Here is a 10584-nt window from a genome sequence, read left to right on the forward strand (position 1 = left end):
AACGGTCTTTCAGACCCCAGTCTCCTACCGACTACGATCCTTCAGGCCTTCATCGCCTACTATGGTCCTTCCAACCTCCATCAACAGACAACGGTCTTTCTGATCCCGGTCTCCTGCCGACTACGATCCTTCCGACCAGACAAACATGTATATCTAACTCCTACAACGTAATACAATCTATATGATGTACATTTGCTACATCAATCCAAGGCCTTCTCCCAATGAAGGACCTCATTTGTAATCGACTACAAATACTAGTGGATTCATTCAAACTGGGCTAGGCCCCGTGGTTTTTTCCCCTTTTTAGGGGTTTTCCACGTAAAAACTCTGGTATCTCTTGTGAATGTTTCACCCCCTCTCTTATCTGCTTGTGTGCTGGATCTTCGTACAATGCTAAGACATTAAACCATAGATTTCTCTACCGCCGCGAATATTCCAGGACGCAACAATGAGATTGCCATATTTTAAATATGCTTTTACTTTAAATTTTCATTTTCTATTGGTTTGTTCATCAGATTGAATAAAATAATGAATGGTTTTGAATGCTCTGAATTAAAATTTAGTAGTCTAATAAGACTTACTATGCACTTGCAGGAGCTGGGAATGGGGAGGTGGGAGAACTTAAACCTGCCATAATGAAAGCTAACCTATAAAAGGAAGGATTGTCACACTTCGAAATTCTGAATATCACACAGCTATCAGAATTCAGAAAGGATGGCCACACTTCGGTTTTCACAGAGAGAAGAGCGAAATTATTGACAAGAGAGCAGATAGCAGAGTCAAATGTTTATGCAGATTGTATCCATTGGTTTCTTCCAGGTGTTCCTGATACATGGAATGAAAATTTGTATGCTTATTTGATATATCAGAATACTGACTGATTGATAGAAGATTAAGACAAGCTGTTTCAGTGCTCTATGAAGATGTATTTCTCTTGATTTGGGTGGAAAAACTAAGCCTGATTCATGTTCAAAGTTTTCATGATTATCGCACTAATTTAGGCAGCATTAGTACTACTATTCTTGGAACAAAGAATTAAGTTCGAAGGAGAATTTTTTTGAAATTTTCTAAGTACAAAATGTAGGTTAAAAAAAGAATTCATAATCTAAGTTGAGAAAATGGAACATGGTCAATCTGAAGTGAACAGGTCACCTATGTCCAGGACTACTCAAAGTTTCTACACCAAATTATACTCATCAATTGCGAGACTTAAACGCCTCGAGATTTACACCTCGCCCATATGAACATAGAATGTCTCAATACCTAATTGCACAGTTTCAAATCTTGCTACCATCAAAACTCAATCATTGCATTAGCCTCCACTTCTTACATGTTTTTACTTAGGAGGCTGCTATTTGTCTAGTAAAAGTCAGTACTCTATAGTAAATAACCTTCATCTTAACATAGAAAGGCCTGTAGGTTTAGAATTCAAAACAAGTGGGATCCCCAAGAATGGCCAACACATATTATAACCAAGTTTGGTGACAAAAATACTTAACACAAGGATGAAAGGACTCTGTTCTTATTGAAATTATCTAGAACAACTTAAAATTCTGCACAGAAGACCGGCACGTCAGGGTGGTCCGGCGAGTGCAGATACACAAACAGCAGCTTGAACTCCCGCTGCGATCGCTGCAGTGCGTCCATAAACCCCTCAACCATGAAATTTGGGCGTGAGGCTGAGGCGGCGCCAAAGTTCCTCTCGAAGACGGCGACAAAGTCAGCAGCAGAGGCCGAAACAGGCAAAGGGCACGTCGTCGAAGGAGCGATCGGACAGGCAAAGGGCATGTCATCGAAGGAGCGAAGTCGAACAAGAACGAAGGAGCCAAAGAAGCCTCTCATGCAATCTTACACCACCTGCGAAGCAATGAAGCTGAATAGCAACGAGGATGATGCGAAGGCTTCATCCAGCGAATTTATAACCCGCTCAATATGAGCAGGTTTCTAATTCGCAGTAAACAGGCCTCCTAATACACGCCTAATACTTCGTAGGATTTTCTTTTGTTCCGCTCAAAATTAACCAAACAACCAAATTTAATAAATACATGTAATTGTTTTACTTTACACTCTTAATTCAGGCAACCAAACAGCCCCTGAATCAAAATAGAAGCCTGCTACTTTTTTTTTTTAATTACCACAATAACCATCAAGGGCTCCTCAAGGCGAGAAGCAGCATCCAGAAGAAGTGCGACCTCACTCATCTGCCATAAAATATAAATATGTCAAATTTTGTCACTTGCGTCAAAGATTCCCAAAAGTGTAACAAAATTGTTCGTAGGGCATCTTCAACTAGCAAATGTTAACATTAGAGGATCACCATTGGTGCAGCCTTATGGCTTCTAGAATTCAAAAGACAATTTTTGCATGAAACAGACATACAAAACCTTCTCTCTCTTGACAGATTTGAGGATTTTAATGATGCAGCAACCCATGTTAAAGACACTAATGCCTTGAAAAACTTCACTATATTTACCTCTTCCAACTTCTCTTACAACTTCGTAATAATCCTGATCACTGAATTAAAAGATTGTTTTCAAGCAAAACCATAGCAGCCATAATATAAATATGATAAAATTCATGAATTCATTTGTGAAAATGAAATTACACTACCAATTCTAGAACCTTCAGATTATAACAAGAGACAAAATTGAAGAACTTCATCAAACAAAGATCGGCATCTCCCTGTACATTCCTGCAATAAGTGTATAACAGAAACAGGACAGCAAAGAAAGGATAACAGAGACAAAGAACAAAGCTAGAACCGTGAGTTTCACATTTCTCATATTCCTACTGTAGTCTATTACACTCTTATATACTCAAGTAAAGATCAAGCATCAAATGATGTATAAATTGATGTATATGGTCTGTAAACAAATAAACTTTGGCCACAAAGTCAGGAATTATTTTGATTTCAGACAATTTTTTTTTAGAAAGCATGCTCGTGGTAATAAAACTTTGATGAAAGAAGAAAGCCTACACCTCTAGGAAAGCACATCGAATGAACAAAGGCAATAGAATTTTTTTTTATTGCTTCAGGTATCGGATTGCCTTCCACCTACAAATCTTTGCTTCTTTTTTGTAATAATTATGAGAAGGAATTGGTTCTGATAAGGAATAAGTTCTTCAATACCTGTCTGTGCTCAATCTTGGCCTCAAGGCCCTTTCGTAGGTCGATTCTGCTCTCTCTGTCTCTCGAGCTCCAATTGCAGGTGGTGTCGAAGGAAGATGATAACGTAAGAGCATTTTTCTGCAGCTTTCACACACACCAGGATTAAGGAAGGACTGGAACTAGAGATTATTTTTTTAGAAAAAAAATGGACCCCAGCCCCTACTGTCCATGGGCCAGATGGAAGAAATTAACGCCACCAGCCACCCCTTGCCTCCTCTCTCGAACAAATAGAGAAGCATGCCGGCCTTGCCTTCCATTTGCATGCTCTGCACACCGCCTAGACCCAGGATCAGGAGTGATCGGCGAGAGGGTCGGGGCTCATTTGATTGAGCGGAAGAGCTCGGGGCCAGGAATCGGTGGATTGATGGAACTGTCAGGTCAAAAGACTCATAGTAGATTGGAGGCGTAGACGTCGTGAGTGGCGGGGAACTCGTGGAAGTTGAACTTCCCGATGCAGAGGCGGGCCGGAGAGGCAGAGGTCGGGAGACTGCCGAGAGCATGGAGAAGGTGAGTCCGAGATGGATGAGCTTGAGGGGGTCGCAACGTTGGCCTATAGCAAACATTGCAGGTGGGGCATTTCCTTCATTTATGCCCTTCGAAACCGCGGAAAGCAGCGGACCGCATGAGGCATTCTTAGGGCAGCAAAAGTAACCACGGGACGCAAAAAATTTTACAACGGAGCATGAACTTGGCGCCCCAAACAATCCTTCAATTACTTTACATAAAGTGAAGCAAGAAAAACACGTCCCAAACGCACCCAAAGAAAACCGTCCCAAATAAAGCCTAAAATTTTACAACAACCAAGATCAAGATCTTCATGGCAAAATTCATTAGTTAGTAACGCAAATAAATATATGTGCTGGTGATCTATGTTTTAGCCTAATTTAGCATAGAAACATTCATTCTCTGTAGTTTAGGGAATGCTCTATGTTTACCTCTAACAATTGCTCAATGTGATTGATGAATACATTTCTAAATTTGTTATCAATGTCATGCAAAAATAGGCTTACATGTTAAACTTACATCTCTTAATTTAATAAAAAAGAACCCTTCATGAAGCACTCAATTCAACAGTTGTATGTGATGATCATCTTTAACATCTAATGGATTTATGTGTTAGGATAATATCACATTAACTTATAGAATCCATAAATATGTAATAATATAGATTATGATATGGGCTTATCTATAAGGGTATCAACATGTTTTTCTAATTTTTTCTCAGGAGGTTCAGATGGTCTCCAAATGGTTCCTTTTGGTTCATCCATTAGGGATATGCCCTTTAGATAAAGTTCCTCCCTGATCAAATCAGATTTCTCGTACTCTTTATTCTTTCTTGCTAGATTTCTCTCCTCAATCTTCTGCTGAACTTCCTCCTCTGTAAATCCAGCCCTCTTCAATGCCTTGTCTTTTAATTGCTGCAGAACCTATAGGACAAAAAACACAGTACCTTGAGCTTTCAAAGAATGCACAGCTAGATTGCTTCTATATAGCTTGCAAGTTACCTCAGAAACTGTAGAGAGAGATAAGAGACCCAGAGAATCAAGAAAATCCTTCACTTCTTTTTCCAATGCAAGAAGAGAGAGAATCAATGGCTGCTGCTGCTTTTTCCCCTGCAAAGGAATATAAGTTTAATGCCAGTTATTGTAGATTCATATCAGAGATGAGAAAAATAAGAAAGTACTACTTTGAACTTCTTCAATGTGCCATTGATCGACTTAAGTAGATCAACTAGATCGTCTAAAGCAGTAGTGGTGTGCAGATCATCAGACATCGAGGATAGATATTCAGTATGGAACTTCTCAATCTGTTCCTTGACATCTGCAGGCACTTGTCCTTTGAAAATTTCACTTCGGAATGGGGATAAAGCAATTTCACATTCATGTAAAGTCTGCATGCATAAAATAAATTTCAGCTCCTGAGTACAGTGGAACTCCTTTAAACACGCAATGGGTAGTAAACTTATGTTGCAGTCCAAAGAAAACAAAGGCTTCGTTTGGGATGGCTTTCTTACTATTTCTGAAAGCAGCTTTTTAGTACAACAATTTTAACTGTTATACTAAAAATGTATTTTCAGAAGCAGTAAGAAAGCCGTCCCAAAGGAAACCAAAATTACCTGATACATGTAGAAGACTCGATCTGATGCTGTATCAAGTGCTTTATCAGAATAATTGACATCAGAACGGTAGTGAGTTCGCAATAAGAAAAACCTTAGAGCCAATGGATGATAAATGGTAATAATCTGACGTGACAAAAACCAGCAAGGTTAGATTATGAAACTATGAATCTTACAAATGTAACTTGAGAGGCAGATGCATAAAAGAAGATAAGAATTTCACAATACTTACATCACGAATGGTAAAAAAATTGTTGTCAGATTTGGACATCTTCTGATTGTCCCTGTTTACAAAGCCATTATGCATCCAAAAGTTCACTTTGCTTTGCGGGCAGGCGGATCGGCTCTGCGCGATCTCATTCTCATGATGTGGGAACATCAGGTCCTTCCCTCCGCCATGAATATCGAAATAATCACCTAAATGGTGTGCACTCATAGCACTGCATTCAATATGCCATCCGGGTCTTCCTGGACCCCAAGGACTCTCCCAGCTTGGCTCGCCAAGCTTCGCCGCCTGCCATGCAAAACAAAAGGTCAAGCACTTAACTATTTGATGTGCACATAAAAATAGGAAGAAGAGCAGATTGGCACAAACGATATACCTTCCACAATGCAAAATCAGCTGGATTGTGTTTCCTTGTATCGACAAGGACACGGCCACCTCCGCCAGCACGATTATCGTCCGACTTCCGTCCAGATAAACAATAATAATCAGGGTAGGTGTCAACCGAGAAGTAAACATCACCTTCAATGGTATAGGCATGTCCGTTCTCCAGAATCTGAAAACAGAAAATGTAACTCAAGGTTTCCAAATTCACAAATTGTTTCATTAAGAAAGCTAGAGGCTAACTACATGTGGATGAAATTTAAGACAAGTGCTTCTAGAAACTACTCACAGACAAGAAAAGACATATTATAAACATATATGATAATTAAGATAAAAAAGTCGGACCTTAACTACACCAGAGCTATGCAATACATGAGTCCATAAATAAAAGAGTTATCCTAACATTCTCACCATACTACAGTTCTTATGTCATAAAATCAAAAGCTTAAGTAACATTTATTCGCAACCATTTTGAAAAATGGCAGATGTTTATCTGCTTAAATACAACTTTTAATAAAATAAAGCATACCAAGTGCATAAAAAACAAATGAAAGTTCCTTGGAAAGAATTATTAAAAACTATTTCAGGATGAATGTGTAATATCAACAAGCCTAATGTGAAAAAGTTAACAATATTTGACTGAACAAATTTTAGTTTGGCTGCACAAATTTTAAATTGACACTAGATTTTTAGAATTTCAATTATAAAAGATGAAAATACCTTAGTTATCATATCCTTAATCTGGTCTATATGATCAGAAACACGTGGTTCATGAGTTGGAGAGAGACAATTCAGTTCAGCCATATCGTATAAAAATTCTTCAGAAAAGCGTTTGCTTAAACTCAGTGGGTCTTCACCTTTCTCATTCGCCCTCTTTATGATCTGCAAAAATGGCAGCAGCAGAGTTCTTTAAATTAGCATTTATTTCGAATAACTTGACAATTCACAGCGAAGCATAGTATAAGAAAAAATAGTTTGCTGACGCTCCTTTTCAGTAGAGATGAATTGAAACTAAAATTGATAAATAATGCATAGAGTGAATAAAGAAAAATTAATATGAAAAAGAGATTGAAAAGTAATGAGAACTTATTTTCAACCCAAAAAAGGAGAAGGCCCGACATAGTTTCAAAAACAACAAGAAGTTGTCGAGGGCGCATTTTGTTAGTTTTAGACAAATGTATTTTGAATACTATGAAATTTGATAGATTTCAACATCTTGTTGAATATAATGAGAAATCACCATGGATTTTAATTTTAATTTTTTTTTTTGAAGAAACTGCCAAAGCAAATTTATTAATGATTTATTTATATGCACAAAATAAAGGAAAATGAAATCATCACTTTTTACAAAGTATTTTATATCAACAAGCAACCAAATGGGCCCTCAACGAACCATACCCGCAAGCATAACAATACATACATCGGATTCGTAAAATTCCAAGGGTGAGACTTCAGCCAACGAGATCATCGCTATTCTGCTATATATGAAACAATGACTACTTCAATACGCAGGCATAAAATATAAACATTAAAAGAACCATTTAAAATACTTTTCACTTGCAAAGAGGGAGCAAGTTATGCAAAAATCAGATGGATCTGCAAATAAAGAAAAATACAGACAAGAACAAGCTGCAACCTTCCAAGAGTAAGATTCCAGAGCCAAATCACGAAAAGTAGAACTAATATTTAAAATTATTACTATAACTGCCACATACACATAGCCCATGACTATTGTAACTAATAAAAGATAAACTTAAATTTGAGAGTAGCCCAATATTCCATCCAACAATTCAAAACAAGTTGCCGAGCCTATGACTTGGAAAAGGATTCCATAACTACCAAAACATGGCAACCCCTAAGCAAGAGGCCTTCAACATTAGCAAAAGCCAATATAAAAACATTGAACATAGTCCGCATGTCACATGATAAATCACCACACATTATGGTTATTTAAAAATAATGTAATTCATGTTTAAGAAAACTAATGACTAGATATTGTAAGAACACAATTTTTTAACAACAGTACCTGCAAAAGGTTAAAGGAGCCAGAGAATAGTCTAAAAATTCAGTAGAAATGCTTAATTGAGAACACAAAACCAACTGTATAGCACAGTGCAATCAAGAAATTTGTAATGTTAGATGGAAATGAAGCAAAAGGTAAGCTCCTACTTCCCAAATTAGATCACGGAACCAAATTTATGGTAGCAGCCATCAAGTCATTTTTTGAACATATATCTAGGATTTCTAAACATATTCATGCAATGAAAGCTCAACTTTTGAACAAGATGGAAGACAAATAAGAAATGGAAGATGTCTATCATATGAATTCCTTGTTGCCCGTAGTTTATCATCACTGATGTAGAGCATAAGTTTTTTAAAATCACTTACATGACTGATGATGCTCTAATTTCCTTAAAAAATAAATTGATCATTGAACGCTAGAGGAGCTCCCAATTCAATATTTTTTTTCCCATGCCTGACCCTTAAAGTCATTTCCAAAGCTTCGATACATATTAAACAGAAAAAAGATCAACCAACTATAAATATTTATATATGTACATTGACTTGTTTCTCCAACTTGGCATCATTTCAAGCACAAGCCTGGCCCAAGACGAAGGGCAAACCCAAACCACTAATTAGCTATGTCAAAACATAAGAAACAAATTAATGAGCTAAAAATTAGAAAGAATTAGCAAGCACAATAAAATTTTCCAAAGCTATAACTGCTCACTTAATGTGCGCTATATATCAAACGAATGAATCATTAAGGTAAACTTACTTTGTCATCAATGTCCGTGAAATTGCGCACATATTTAACTTCATATCCTAAATACTTCAAATATCTGAAAGCAACAAAAAAAAATCCTCATTAAACATATAACTAAAAAGGAATGCAGTTTTGAATAGGTAATTAGCACATGGCATAAGGTTCTCAAATATCCCAAAACAGAAGAGACAATAATTCATTAAAATACCAATTTTCAACCCCTTGGCTACAAGCATTTACAAATGCTAAAACAAAATTTAGTTAAATGAAGTTCTACTGTTGGCGGATGAAATCAAAGAAAAAGTAACCTGTGGAGGACGTCAAACGCTACATAAGCACGAGCATGCCCGATATGACTGAAATCGTAAGGCGTCACACCGCAAACATACATGCCCACCTTCCCTTCTTCAATCGGTTTGAAATCCTCCTTCTGCTTCGACATAGAGTTGAAGATCTGCAATTTCGGCTTCTCCATATCTGACGGGCTGTTTGGTAGCAGGATTTCAGCAGGATTTAATGTAACCTGCCAAACAGCCAAAAAAACAACTTTAAATCCTACAGAATCTTAACTCCCGTTTCTCTTCCGTTGTGCCTTAAATCCCGGAATTAGGGGGTGTTTGGTATCGGATTTATTTCGAGTTTTTAGTAGGATTTACGGTAAATCCAGCCAAACGCAAAAACTGTCGCGGCAAATCCGGCAAATCCGTAAATCCCGGATTTGCGGATTTACGGCGTAAATCCGCTAAATCACTGTAAATCCTAATCCTCTAGAAGTCGGATTTACGGGATTTGGCCGAAGAAGCGCGTGAAAGGGAGGAAGTTACCTTCACGGCGAGCGAGAGGGAGCTCCCGTCGTTGCTTCAGATCAAAGTTTTGTAACGTCCGATCCGACAGGAAGGGAACGTCGTCGAAGGAGCGAAGTCGAACAGCAACGAAGTAGCCAAGTCGAACAGCAACGAAGGAGCCGAAGAAGCGACTCGCGCAATCTCAACACCTCCTGCGAAGCAACGAAGGAGACCAAGAAGCGACTCGTGCAATCACAACACCTCCTGTGAAGCAACGAAGCCGAACAGCATGGACGAATAAGAGAAGATTAAAAGCCTATTATATTGAGATAAATATAATAATCAACTAACATTTTGAATTAAATTAAATAATTTTATCAAATATTTTTATAAGTTTATATATAAAAAACTATAAAATTTTAACTTAACTTTTTTTATCATACTTCAAATTAATTTATTATGTTTTTTAGATTCTCAATTATTATTTTATAGTAAAATATTTTTTTGTAATAATAAAAATCTGCTTTGATTGATCTTTTTTTAAAAAATTATATCAACATAATGCTTAAAGATCAAAAGTTTGGTTGCATCATTTTTTTTTTCTGAAATCTGTAAGCTTATAAATATTTAGAAATATATATAAATTAAAAAAGATAAAATTTTTAATAATATAAGAATTTATTTTATTACAAATTATATTCTTCGTGTTTAAAATTAAAGCATAGAGCCGTATTAATGTCACCTATGGAACATATATTTGGACACACGAACATCATAGTATAAGACTAAAAAGGGTTGTTTAATAAATTGATATTTCTTCTAATATTTATTTTGCACAATTTGATTTTTAATACATTATTCTGATATTTTTAAAAAAAATTCTACTACTTAAAAAAAAAAAAACTGAATAAGAAAATCAAAACAGTCAAAACCATCTAAATTGTATGACATTGAAACCAAATTGCAAAACCAAATTTAAAAATCCTTCATCTCAAAAACAATTATGTTACATACATAATTTATAATTGATGGCAGCAAAAAGGTTTTGATGGGGAAATCGAAAGTGAACAAATATTACCATCTAAAGACGCCATGCATATACTAACGTTGGATTCAATACAGTTTAAATATCACAAGATT

At 36.5% G+C, this 10584-nt stretch overlaps 1 protein-coding gene across 2 annotated transcripts; it reads right to left on the bottom strand.

The window, feature by feature from the left end:
• Positions 1–1379: 1379 nt before the first annotated feature.
• On the bottom strand, positions 1380–9752 carry LOC110116591 (cysteine--tRNA ligase, chloroplastic/mitochondrial). Of its 2 annotated transcripts, XM_020850237.2 has the most exons (10): positions 9484–9752; positions 8968–9182; positions 8672–8735; positions 6613–6774; positions 5888–6064; positions 5518–5799; positions 5286–5411; positions 4857–5060; positions 4675–4782; positions 4227–4596 (listed from the first exon to the last, which is right to left on the bottom strand). In XM_020850237.2, the coding sequence occupies exons 2-10, from the start codon at positions 9132–9134 to the stop codon at positions 4339–4341; spliced, it is 1548 nt and encodes a 515-aa protein (XP_020705896.1). In that variant the 5' UTR covers positions 9135–9182; positions 9484–9752; the 3' UTR covers positions 4227–4338. The 2 variants fall into 2 exon arrangements, with proteins under 2 accessions (XP_028547682.1, XP_020705896.1); XM_028691849.1 differs by lacking the exons at positions 8968–9182; positions 9484–9752 and adding an exon at positions 7291–7367 and having other exon boundaries at positions 1380–4596; positions 8672–8714.
• Between the last annotated feature and the right edge of the window lie 832 nt (positions 9753–10584).

Source organism: Dendrobium catenatum, unplaced genomic scaffold, assembly GCF_001605985.2.
Source record: "Dendrobium catenatum unplaced genomic scaffold, ASM160598v2 original_scaffold_76227, whole genome shotgun sequence".
Lineage (NCBI taxonomy): Eukaryota > Viridiplantae > Streptophyta > Magnoliopsida > Asparagales > Orchidaceae > Dendrobium > Dendrobium catenatum.